The sequence below is a fragment of the Cnephaeus nilssonii genome, assembly GCF_951640355.1.
Source record: "Cnephaeus nilssonii genome assembly, chromosome: 4".
Lineage (NCBI taxonomy): Eukaryota > Metazoa > Chordata > Mammalia > Chiroptera > Vespertilionidae > Cnephaeus > Cnephaeus nilssonii.
Window position 1 is genome coordinate 26,093,031 of NC_137075.1, and position 13,566 is coordinate 26,106,596.

The 13,566-nt window shown below is 36.5% G+C and overlaps 1 protein-coding gene across 2 annotated transcripts in view; it reads right to left on the minus strand.

The window, feature by feature from the left end:
- Positions 1-2,437: 2,437 nt before the first annotated feature.
- G2E3 (G2/M-phase specific E3 ubiquitin protein ligase) overlaps positions 2,438-13,566 on the minus strand; it is a 76,800-nt gene continuing 65,671 nt past the window's right edge. For both annotated transcript variants that reach the window (XM_079769403.1, XM_079769402.1), the window contains 2 exons: positions 8,677-8,864; positions 2,438-7,541 (listed from right to left, as the gene is read on the minus strand). In XM_079769403.1, the coding sequence (XP_079625529.1) occupies positions 7,285-7,541; positions 8,677-8,864 (445 nt within the window). In that variant the 3' untranslated portion in view covers positions 2,438-7,284. The remainder of the gene's footprint in view (positions 7,542-8,676; positions 8,865-13,566) is intronic.

Sequence of the window (13,566 nt, forward strand, 5' to 3'; positions counted from 1 at the left end):
GTAGGCACTTCAATGCTAGCTCCCTCTTCTGTATCCTCCTGGCTCCCCTTTACTGGCAGCTTCAGAGCAATGTTTTCCTCAACGGTCCAGTTTTATGGTGGTGTTTTGCTAACGTGGACGCAGGAGCCAGAAGGGTGCAAAATGGCAAAGTGGTATTTCCTCCCATCCCTTAGGGAACTGCAAAATCACAAAACATTACTTTGGGGGAGAGCGGCTAAGTGGGTAAGGCTGGTGTTTTAATGTCCACTTGAAGCCATGTGATGATCAAATGTATCCAGTATTGATGGTTCCTAATTTAATCCATATTTTATTGGATGTAAAAATGGATACAATATGACAGCTCATCTCCCATATGTTCAATAGAGTTCATTGGCATAGCAAGAGCTATTGAGCATGTTCATTCTGAAATGAAATCATAGACCCTGTGCCTCAAAATATGCTTTGAAAACAACTTTCAAATTTATATGAGAAATGTTATTATCCTAACAATTACACAAAAAGCACATTTCTATAAAAAAAACATTAACTTCTTATTTCACAAATAAAAGTTGTTTATTTTTATGAAACTTAAGACAGGTGATCTTATTTTAAACACCACTAGGAAACACCTTAGAAGTGAGCCTACATTCTTTTTCCTTGTGTAATTTTTCAGTCCAAACCCATTCCTGAATCTGTGTAACCATCTCTGTCTTGAAGTAAATGTCCTGGTGTCACCTATTATTTTTTCAGCTTTATGAAGGAATAATTGACAAAATTTGTAAGATATTTGAAGTGTACATTGTGATAAATATATAGTAAAGGATTCCCCCTTTCGTTAATTATCACATCATCACCATATATATGAGAACATTTAAGTTCTACTCTAAGTAAATTTCAATTATATAATGCAGTTATAACTACAGTTACGTTATATATTAGGTCCTCCTTTCTTATTCATCTTGAAGGTGAAAGTTCATTACAGAATCGTGTATCTTATATATACCAGGGGCTGGGAACTGGAGGTCATAGGGAGAGGTTGGTAAAAGTTATGAAACTTTAAGAATTGCATTATCTCTCATTTCTTATAGCTAATTGGCATAGTCACTAAGAAATTAACTGGAACATTTACTGCTTTATTTAGTGCTATCACTAATATTTTTATCATCATTGGAGGATATGATTTTATTGACTAGAGCAGTGGTCGGCAACCTGCGGCTCGCGAGCCACATGCAGCTCTTTGGCCCTTTGAGTGTGGCTCTTCCACAAAATACCATGGCCTGGGTGAGTCTATTTTGAAGTGGTGTTAGAAGAAGTTTAAAACATTTGGCTCTCAAAAGAAATTTCAATTGTTGTACTGTTGATATTTGGCTCTGTTGACTAATGAGTTTGCCGACCACTGGACTAGAGGGATGGAGGGAGGGAAGAGACAGAGAAATATTGACGTGAGACACATCTATCACTTGCCTTCTGTATGCGGCTGACCAGGGATGGAACACCCAACCTAAATATGTGCCCTGACTGGGAAGCAAACCCCTCAGCCTTTTGATGTCAGAGAAGAGCTCCAACTACCTGAGTCACCTGGCCAGTGCTATCGTAATATTTTGAAGTAATCACCAGTGATCTAGATGTGTTTTAATTAAACAGAAATGACAGTTCCTGCCCTATAGGAAAGTTGTACTTCAGTTTTTGTGTACATGGAATAGAAAATATACAGGCTTGCCGATCTTCCAACATCTGAGAGCCCGATCTTGTTCATTTGGGTACTTCTACTCTCAAATGCAAATCTATCATTTAACCATTTCAGCTCCATCAGACTTCTCCCTAAGACCATATGTCACATTAAAATGCTAAGAAAGCCCTAGCTGGTATGGCTCAATAAAGTGTCGGCCTGCAGACTGAAGGATCCTGGGTTCAATACTGCATGGACCTCAGTTACAGGCTGGATCCCTAGCCCTGGTTGGGACACATGTGGGGGCAACAAATTGGTGTCTCTCTCACATATGTGTTTCCTTCTCTGTCTCTCCCCCTCCCTTCCATTCACTCTAAAAATCAATGGAAAGCCCTGGCCAGTGTGGTTAAGTGGATAGAGTGTCGGCCTGCGGACTGAAGGGTCTCTGTTTCAATTCTGGTCAAGGGCACATGCCCAGGTTACGGGCTAAATCGGCAGCCAATCAGTGATTCTCATCATTGAAATTTCTCTCTCTCCCTTTCCCTTCCTCTCTGAAATAAATAAAAATATATAATTAAAAAAAATCAATGGAAAAAGATCCTCAGGTGAGAATTAACAAAACAAAAAAGCAAAGAAACTGCTTGACATTTTTATATAGTACCTACATAAAAGTGATAAAAACCTGTCCTGAACAGAGTGCACATAATGAAATTTTTTTTAAAAAAAAAATGCCCCACAGGAGAAAAAATGCTGGCGAAATATACAGACATGTCCCGAGCCTTGTCCCGGAGGATAAAGAAAGAAAAACTGAGGGTCGCACGGGGAGTGTTTGTTGGCGAGTTAAGGGATAGATATACTCCAGGAGAAGGTGGGGGACTGCTGGACGGGGTTCCCCGGACCGGGCAGCCCCCACTGCTGCTGGGATCCATCCCAGAGCTGAGTGACTGACTTGGACGCAGAGATCGCGTCATCTTGAAGGGGAAAGTGGAGGTTATCGGAAGCCTGAAAATCTACAACTGCAGCACCCACCGAACAGCTGCGAACCCCAGAAGACTGGTCCCCAATTGGCGCAAACACATGGATTCAGAGGAGCTCTACACTCCACCACAAAAAGGAGAGAACTACATAACCAGACATCCGGAGAAAAGAGACCATGGCGAGACAAAGAAACAGCCCGCATATGAAAGAAAAGCAGGCATCACCAGAAAAGGAAGTAAACAAAATGGAGGCAAGCAACCTGTTAGAGAAAGAATTCAGAGAAATGGTCATAAGGTGGCTGAAAAGAATGGAAGACAAATTCGACAATATGAGTAAGAACCAAGAGGAAATGAAGAACCAAGAAGAAATGAAAAATGACATCACTGCTGTAAAGAACTCAATAGAAAGCATCAAGAGTAGACTAGAAGAAGAAGAGGACCACATCAGTGAGCTAGAAGACAAGGTGGGAAAAAATACCCAAGTAGAGCAGCTTCTAGACAAAAAATTAAAAAGGAGGAGGAGAGCCTAAGGGAACTTTGAGACAACATGAAACAAAACAACATTCGCATAATAGGGGTTCCAGAAGGAGAGGAAACTGAACAAAGAATAGAAAATCTGTTTGAAGAAATAATAACAGAAAACTTCCCTGATATAGGGAAGAAAAAACCCACACAAATCCAAGAAGCTCACAGAGTCCCAAGCAAAATGAACCCCAAAAGACCGACGACAAGACACATTATAATTAAATTGGCAAACACCACCAACAAAGTAAGAATCTTAAAAGCGGCAAGAGAGAGACAGAAAGTTATCTACAAAGGAACCCCCATCAACTGATTTCTCAACAGAAACTCATCAGGCCAGAAGGGAATGGAATGAAATATACAAAGTCATGCAAAGGAAGGGTCTGAATCTAAGAATACTGTACCCAGCAAGTCTATCAATCAAAATTGAAGGTGAAATCAGGAGCTTCACTGACAAAAAAGGACTAAGGGAATTTATTACCACCAAACCAGCAATGCAAGAAATGCTAAAGGGTCTGCTGTAAAAAAAAGAAAAAAAGAAAAAAGAAATAGGAAGTGAAGAAGGAACACAGGGGTAAAGAATAAAAATGGCGACAAATAAGTACCTATCAATAATAACTTTAAATGTAAATGGATTAAATGCCCCAATCAAAAGACATAGGGTAATGGATTGGATAAGAAAACAAGACCCATATATCTGCTGTCTACAAGAAACCCACCTTAGAAAAAAAGACGCACACAGACTGAGGGTGAAGGGATGGAAAAAGGTTTTTCAGGCGAATGGAAATGGAAGGCCACTTCATAATACTAAAGGGAACAATCCAACAAGAAAAAATAACTCTGGTAAACATATACGCACCCAATACAGGAGCTCCCAAATACATAAAAAAACTCCTGAAGGATATCAAGGGAGAGATTGACAGCAATACAATCAAAGTAGGAGACTTTAATACCCCATTATCACCATTGGACAAATCCTCTGAACAAAATATCAGCAAAGAAACATCAATCCTAAATGACTCATTAGACCAGATGGAATTAATTGACATCTTCAGAACATTTAATCCCAAAGCCACAGAATACACATTCCTCTCAAGTGCACATGCGTCATTTTCAAAGATAGACCATATGTTGGGTCATAGGAAAAGTCTTCTCAAGTTAGTAATCAAATGAAGGTTTTTTTACTTGACCCAAACAGAGAATGGCTTATTCATAAAATAGGAATTAAATATGACAAAATATAAAATCATAAGCTAGTTTCTGATATTTTAAAGAATATTTACCTTAAGTATTAAAACAACCAAGTATAATAGTAGATAATTATATAAAAGACTTTCAAATGAAGTTCTCACATCAAAAAGTATAAAACTGTTTTAAAACAATGAATATAAAACTAACCAAAGACCATTAATAATAGATGCATAATAGGCAAATTTTTTATTTTCCTTGACATTGAGAACAATAGGAAACAAGCTTGAAATATATGGCATTTAGTTTAAAATATTTAAGACATACACACATTTACAAAGGATTATAGCATTATTCCTTTATAAAATCAACATTAGTAAGAATTGTGCACTGGCTATAACAATAGAAAAAATCATAATACCATTTGACATTGTAACACTGCAGAAAACAACCTACAAGTTTCTCTGATATGCCCTGATTAAACAGATTAATCTTTAAAAAAATCATACTAATGTAACATCCTTAAAATCAGAAAACATTTTTCAATATGAATACTTATGCTTCAGTTTAAACTGTGCCTATCCTAAATGATTATTTATACCACCTTATCCCTAAGGCCCTGTCTACACATTAAATGAAAGGAGGAATTGAAATACCATACTGTTTTTAATTGTGGCCAAACCAAGTGCCCTTCTTCTCTCCCATCCCTCCCCACCTAAAAAGTGACAGTAATCATCAGCTAAATTACTGCTGCAGGGGAAACTAAATAAAACTACAAATAACCAGAAATTTGTTTAGATTTTGTTTGTACTGTTTTAGTGGCTTTTTAAATTTCATAAAACTAGGTAGATTAAGGAATGAAGTAGCCAATCTATCAAAACATTTGAAATAAAAGCTATATGGCAAGTTTGAGGTTTATATTAGATATTCAAACCCTTTTTGATAATAGGTCCTTTTAATTACTTTCAATAATCTAAATTAAACACAAGACAAAGAAATGCCTTAATGTTCTTAAACATTTTAAATGAAAGTGAAACTCTAATTTGCTGGGTCTTTTAGTAAGTATAACAAAGAATAGTACACTAGACTATGCTTTAATTTTCCTTTGGTATTAAGAGATATATTACCAATATCAAGTCAATCCCGTTATTTTTCTTTAACTGCCCTGGCTGGACGCTCAGTGGTTAGAACACTAGCGCAAGCATGGAAGGGTCTCAGTTTTGATCCCTGGCTGGTCGAGGCGTGTGCAGGTAGCAACCAATCAATGTCTCTCTCTCACACATCAATGTTTCTTTTTCTCTCTCTCTTCTCCCTCCCTCCCTGCACTCTCTCTAAAAAAATCAATGTAAAAAATATCCTTAGATATCAGTGACTGCATTCAAGTGAGGATTAACAACAACAAAAAATCAGTAACTGAGGGATGTTCCTCAGGGAAAATGAGAATATGATAACTGATACCTGTTTTGTGTATCAAGAAAAATGTGGCCCTAGCCAGTTTGGCTCAGCAGATAGAGCATCAGACTGCGGACTGAAGGGTCCCGGGTTCAATTCTGGTCAAGGGCACATGCCCAGGTTGCAGGCTCAATCCCCAGTAGGGGGCATGCAGGAGGCAGCTGATCAATGATTCTCTGTCATCACTGATGTTTCTATCTCTTCTCTCCCTCTCCATTCCTCTCTGAAATCAATATTTATTTATTTTTTTTAAAAAAAGAAAAATGTGGTTGCAACCAAGCAATTTACCTCTCATACAATTTACTTTGGTGGAAAACCCATTTATATTTTATAACATTATAGAAATTAGACTTTTCCAATTTTTTCTTTTGTGAAAATGTATATAATTATGGTAACACGACTATGGATGGAGACATAAACTTCAAATTGTTATTAGTTTCTTGTTACTTTTAGTAATATTAATAAAGTTACAAAATGAAACAAGAGTTTATAGAAGGATACTCAGAAACACATCAGTTAATTCTGCATGATGAGATTAGAGTGTGTTTTTTATTCTGTTTGTATTTCTTTCTTACATATTTCTACATTACCTATAAAATAGATACCTTTCAAGAGCAAAAAAGATAGCAGTAATGCAATGGTGTGAGCTTACCTATCATACAACCATCTCAAAAATAAATAACCTGTCAAATAGCCAACCTACCACATGACAACCCACAGATATCATTCAGATACCTGAAATTATTATGGATCTAACAGGGGGGAAAACTCCTATGATTAAAGCCATGGCTTTAAAGAATACACTTTTTTATATATTTTTATCCACCTCAGAAGTATTTTTAAGACTATGGAATGTCCACAGATTATAGAATATTTGTGCAATTCTGCTGTTTATGTAATACGTACTTCCTTAGGCATAATCTAATTGCAGTGTGGGTTTATTTTAATATAAATCAGTAATCTAAAAAAACAAACACATTTTTAACAACCAATTTAGTGCCATCCTAGAAAAGGATACATGTAACACATACCCCAGAATATGTGCCTTTGATTTATATAACAGAATTTATCAATTAGCTTTTCTTTTTTTTTTAATGCTTTAAAATAAAATAATAATTTGAAAATTGCATAAAACTGGAAAAAAATTGTGGCATCCTATAGCTAATCCAAATTTACAAAAATAGTGAGTACAAGTTTTTCTCTTATATATACCATGCTACTATGCTTGAAGAAAGTCTAACAGCCATTCTAAAAATATTTATATTGAAGATTACAAATCATGTATACTAACAAAATAGAAAAACATCATCAACTTTAAATGGTATACCTTAACAAATTTTTTTAGCTTAAATGGCCAAAACATCCCTTTATGTTCACATCATAAATTTTATTGGACCAAGAAGCTGACAAATTCGTTCAAAAGTGATAATGGACAAATATCTGAAACAAAAGTATCAATAGCAGCTTTTAAAGAAGCATCTCTTTATTCAAAACACCTTAATGTCCAATGTAGTGAGAGCTTTCTTCTTTTTCTAGTCTTAAAGTGTTTCTTATGGAAAAGTCCATTTTTTCTTGAAATTCTTTATATGTATTGGTGATTGGAAGAGCTAAACAGTTATTACACTTGTTTCCAACAGGAAAATCCATATGAAGGCACTCAACTGAAGGAGTGGGTTTAAATCCAGCAAGTGGAATGGAATTGCAACCAGTTGCAAAAATAAGAATATCTTCCAATGTTGTTGCAGATTTACCATCTGAAAAGTTTACCAAAAAGAAGAAAAATAAGTTCATTATATATTGCTACCATCATAGACTCTTCCCCATCTTGACTGGGAATGTTGAAAGGCAGAGACTCCCACATCTATCTTGGGCAAATTAAATAACTAAGTCAAATGTAGTAATAGGAAAACAGTACATTCAATAAATGTTTGAATCTCAAAGTAGGACTCACAAAATCACTTAGTTGACCTACTCATTGTATATTTGAATGCCTTCTCTAATTTAAAGTTATCATAGAGTCCAAGAGGTTCAGTGGATTATGAAATTTCATCTTTTGGGGATATATTATACTAAAAACAATTAGTATATCATAAACTACTTCTAGGTTATCATTATTTGATAAACTAGTTCAGTGACTTCCAACCTTTTTCATCTCATGGCACACATAAACTAATTACTAAAATTCTGTATCACACCAAAAAATGTATTTTGTGCCAATCTGACACACACAAAAAAAAGGTATAATTTTGACTCACTCACACTGGACGGCTATTGTTGTATTGACTGTTGTCATTTTTTCATTTGACAATCTAAGGGAAAAGAGGTCAGTGCCCCTGACTAAATAGTCAGGGATTGCATGTTTTAAAGTTCTTGTGGCACACTGGTTGAAAATCAATTAGTTCAATAAATGCAGAGAAAAACTAAACTGTGTAAAACAACAACAATAATAACTTGTCTGAAAGAAGATTCAACTGAAAGTCAAAATATCTTTCACACTATTAAAAAGATTTCACATTGCTAATGCTCCATGATAAACATCAATATCATAGTCCTAACCAAAGGATGAATAATAAATGTAACAAGTTTGAGAAAGGTGAAACAGACAATTAGCCTTTATACTATTCTATACTGTGGCTATCACCCATATAATTAAAATTCCTAGGAAGAATGCCTCTGACCTCAAATTATATAAAGAAACATTGTAAAATATAATTTTATTCTGTAACCTTTCCTCATCAATATCAACTCAATCACACAAACTTATTTTTAAATATTTTGTAAATATGTAGCCAATGAAAATTCTTATTATCAAAATGCAAAACTCAAAGAAATAAACTAATATACTGAAACATTCAAAGACAGTTAGATAAAAATAAAACATCCACATACCCTCAACAGCTTGTAAGTAACTGTTCCAAAACCCCAAAGACTGTGCGTCACATGTGTGTACTGTAAAAAGATCTCTAAGGATTTTTGCAGAAAGATTCTCAGGTTTATGACAGAAGATGCTATAAAATGCTTCTGGATAAGTCTGAATTTTCTCCAAAACTCCAAGAGTTTTCAGACCCTGCTTAAAACTTAAGAGAAGAAAAGTACTGAGAGAACATTCATACATGTGTTTGATATTACAATAGGGAGTTAACATTTCTAGCTTTATTTTTAAATTCCAACTTACCTTCTATTTAAAAAGTCATACTACTTCTTTTTTAAGATTTTAATTGGTATATTTATAATCTAAAGTGAATCAAAGTACATGAAGTAGTCTCCCCGTATTTGGGAGATATGTTCCAAGACCCATTAATAGCTGCCCGAAACTGTGGGTAGTACTGAACCCTAATATACTATATTTTTTCTCTGTATATACATACCTTTCTTCTTTGTAATCAACTTCTTTAACTCTGCTGGAAATGTGACAGTACTTTCTTCATGGGCAGATAGCCTCTTCAGTAATTTTTATATTTTTCAATCCAAGCCTATTCCTGAGTCTGTGTAATTATCCCTTACTTGCAGTAAATGGTTTGGTGTCATTTGGTTCAGGAATCCCTTACTGAAGTCTTCATAGCGCAATGCTTTCCGGTGCAACATGTTGCCATCATTCATACCAAGTTTTCTGTTCATGTCTTCCACCCATAATTTAATGCCTTTTCCATCTTAACTAAGCGTTTTTCACGCACTGTGGCTGTAACTTTTGCAATTTGAGGTGCAACACAGCAAAACTAGGATGAACCTACTTCACAGTTTTACAGATTTGTTCTTACTATAAATCATAGCAACTCTATATGACTTTTTATTTCCTTATTTAGGTTGAGAATGTTTGATTTTCACTTAAAGGAAGCACATTATGGCTTCTCTTTGGCAATCTGAATTTCCAGTATTATTACTCTTGTACGTTAGGGCTATTACTAAGTAAATAAGGTTTACTTGAATCCAAGCACTTAATACTGTGACAGTCCATCTGAAAACCAAGATGGCTACTAAGGGGCATGGATAAGGTGGATAAAAGAATGATTTACATCTCAGGGAGTGCAAGATTTCTCCATGCTTCTCAGAACAATGTACAATTTAAAATTAATTCTCTATAAAATTTTTCACTTAATATTTCTGAACCATGATTGATCACAAGTAACTGAAACTGAGAGAAGTGAAACCATGGATGGGGTTTGGGAGGGACTAGTGTTTACCCTCTTCCTAAACAATGCAAAGGCCTTAGAACACTTAAAACTAATTGCTCTTACTCTTGTTATGCTAGTTAAAAATTCTTCTTAGTTTCATAAACTCTCAAAGTAAACATTTTTGTACAATAAGTTGCTCTGTTTGCCAATTTCTTTACCATTCCTTCTCACTCACAAACCTCCCTGCTAGAATCTTTTTACTTATTGTATCCAGTAACCTTGCTAAAAACTCTACAGAAGAATTTCTTAGATTATTTTAGGTTAGATAATCATGCAGGCTACAAATGATAATTTTAGTTCTTCTAATCCTTAATAACATTCACTTATTCATTTGGTCTTGTTGCTCTGCTAGAGTCTTCAGCATATTGTGGAAACCAAGGAAGTAATTATGTATATTCTAGGCTTATCTGGCCTTAAGGGGAATGCTGGTAACAGTTCACCTTTAGAGATGTTTGCTGAATGTTTAGAAAATACTCGTTATAATGGTATTTCAAAGTGTTATTTTAAAATTATGTATAAACTAGAGGCCTGGTGCACGAAATTCATGCATGGGGGTGTGTGTCCCTCAGCCCAGCCTGCACCTTTTCCAATCTGGTACACCTCGAGTGATATCCAACTGCCTTTTTAGGATCAGGCCTAAATGGGCAGTCGGATATCCCTCTCACAACCCAGGACTGCTAGTTCCCAACTGCTCACCTGCCTGCCTTCCTGATTGCCTCTAACCACTTCTGCCTGCCAGCCTAATCACCCCCTACCCACTCCCCTAACAGCCTGATTGATGCCTAACTGCTCCCCTGCCAGCCTGATTGCCCCTAACTGCCCTCCCCTGCAGGCCTGGTCCCCCACTCCAACTGCTCTCCCCTGCAGGCATGGGTCCCCCCCAACTACCCTTCCCTGCAGGCCCAGTTGCCCCCAACTTCCCTCCTCTGCTGGCCTGGTCACCCCTAACTGCCCTCCCCTGCAGGCTTGATCTCGCCCAAATGCCCTCCCTTGCAGACCTGGTCCCTCCGAACTGCCCTCCCCTGCTGGCCTGATCGCCTACAACTGCCCTCCCTTGAGACCTGGTCCCTCCCAACTGCCCTTCCCTGATGGCCATCTTGTGTCTTGGAGTGATGGTCAATTTTCATATTACTCTTTTATTAGATAGGATAGAGGCCTGGTCCACAGGTGGGGGCTGGCTGGTTTTCCCTGAAGGGTGTCCCAGATCAGGGTGGGGGTTCCCTTGGGGGCGTGGGGTGGCCTGGGCGAGGGGCCTGTGGTGGTTTGCAGGCCGGCCACGCCCCTTGGCTACCCAAGCAGAGGCCCTGGGATATGGGATTTATTTATCTTCTATAATTGAAACTTTGTAGCCTTGAGCAGAGGCCAGGGCGTGCAGGAAGCTTGGCTTCCTCCATCGCCGGGGAAACCCAAGCCTCCTGCTGGCTCCGTGGCCGGCCACCACCTTGGTTGGGTTAATTTGCATTCTCGCTCCTGATTGGCTTGTGGGTGTGGCTTGTGGGTGTAGCGGAGTGATGGTTAATTTGCATGTTACTCTTTTATTAGTGTAGAAGATGTTTAAATGTATGAAATGCTTTTTCTGCATCTAAAATTGTGATTGGATGTTTCTGTTCCTTTAATCTATTAGTGGGGTACACGCTGTGAAGTTTTTTTAATGTTCTTCCTTTTATAAACCCTTTTCAAAATACAATCACTGCTATTTTAGACCCTAATTATTTGCATGCTTAAACTTAACTCCTTTGAGACCTGTTTAAAATATCCAACTATTTAAACAATTTCTGTGTTGTCAGTTTTTAAAAAATATATATTTTATTGATTTTTTTTACAGAGAGGAAGGGAGAGGGATAGTGAGTCAGAAACATCGATGAGAGAGAAACATCAATCAGCTGCCTCCTGCACGCCCCCCACTGGGGATGTGCCGGCAACCAAGGTACATGCCCCTGACCAGAATTGAACCTGGGACCCTTCAGTCCGCAGGCCGACGCCCTATCCACTGAGCCAAACCCGTTAGGGCTGTTGTCAGTTTTTGCTTTACCTATTTTGAGGCCATGTTTTTAGGTACAAATAGATTCAACTTTTCAATGTTCCTAAAGAATTTGTTCTTTTTTACACTATTATTAGGGTCATTTAAGGACAATATTTCTTTTTAAAAATTAGAAACTCATTAACTTTTTATTTTGTGTTAAAAGTAATTTATTTAAAATGCAATTTAAGATCTTTTTAATACAAAAGTCTAAGCTATTTATATGTGTCATACTTACCAATCTAAATTTAGATTTTCCTACTTTATAGTGTGCTTTCTCTGAACATGTGTTTTCTTTGCTTGTTTTTACCCTATTTTCTGTCCATTATCTTCTTTATTTTGCCCCCAGACCTCACCAACCTGGTTTGGAAGTTACATATGCTCTTCCTGTTATTTTAGAACATAACTTAAAAGATACACACTTGATTTAATAATCTAAAGCTAATTGATGCTTCCTCATTACTACCTCAACACAAGTCCCTTAAAACAATAAACCCAACAATATCCATTCTTCTTACAGATTAATTTTTCACTAATGTTTTAATTATTTTAACCATTTTACCAAAATTTAGTTGTTTTTTAATGGCCAATGCTCACTTTTATTTATTCATATTTTCCCCATACCTGTGCTCACTGCTGCTTCTTGTATCTTTTTCTTTCTAGGTTCAATTTTTCTTCCTTAAATATATACTTTATTAATCTCTTTAGGAAAAAAGTAAACTGTCCCAAAAAGTCTATTTCTCTCACTTTTGAATGATAATGTAACTAGTTTGTCAAGTTATTACCAGAGCTATCTGTTTTCATTGTTGACATTACTGAAAAGAAAAAAATGCTTTCAGTATAACTCATTTTTACAAGTCTTTTGGCTCAGAATGCAGTTTCGCCACAAACTACACTACTTTGGCTCATTAAGCCGTATGATCCTCAAGAACTTTTTCTGCAGCATTTTCTATTTTATTTCATAATCCTCTCCCGAGAATAAATTTTTATTGATTTTGGTGAAGAGAGAAGAAGGGAGAGAAACACTGATGTGAGAGAAACATTGACTGGTTGCCTTCCGGACGCGTCCTGATCAGGAATTATATCCTCAACTTTTTGGTGTATAGGATGACACTCGAATTAACTTAGCCTCTCGGCCAGGGCTTAAGCTGTGTTTTCTATAATACTGTCCTGCCTCCATCTTGTTTATTTAGTTAAATATATGTTTGGGTTCTCTTATTCTAATTTTCACAAAACCTCGTTTTCAATCTCTCTCTGTTATGAACAAATCCTCATATTCCTCTTCCTGATCACTAGTTTTTTCTTCAACTGCCTACCATTTAACATTTTCATTTCCATGATCATTTTTGTGCCCTTTTTCTTGTCCTCCTGTGGGTTAAATTTTTAAATTCCTTTTTTATCTATAGTGCTGTTGAGTGTATTTTTTGTATGTTTTTTTTTAAAATATAAGTCTACTGGTATCAACATTTTATAAGCCTTACCTCTCTGTAAGTCCTTTTGCCTTTCCCTGTACTTAATGTAATTTCCTAAATATTTCTTCCACATACACTAGAACCACATTATAAAATGTTACTGTAATTTTTTAAC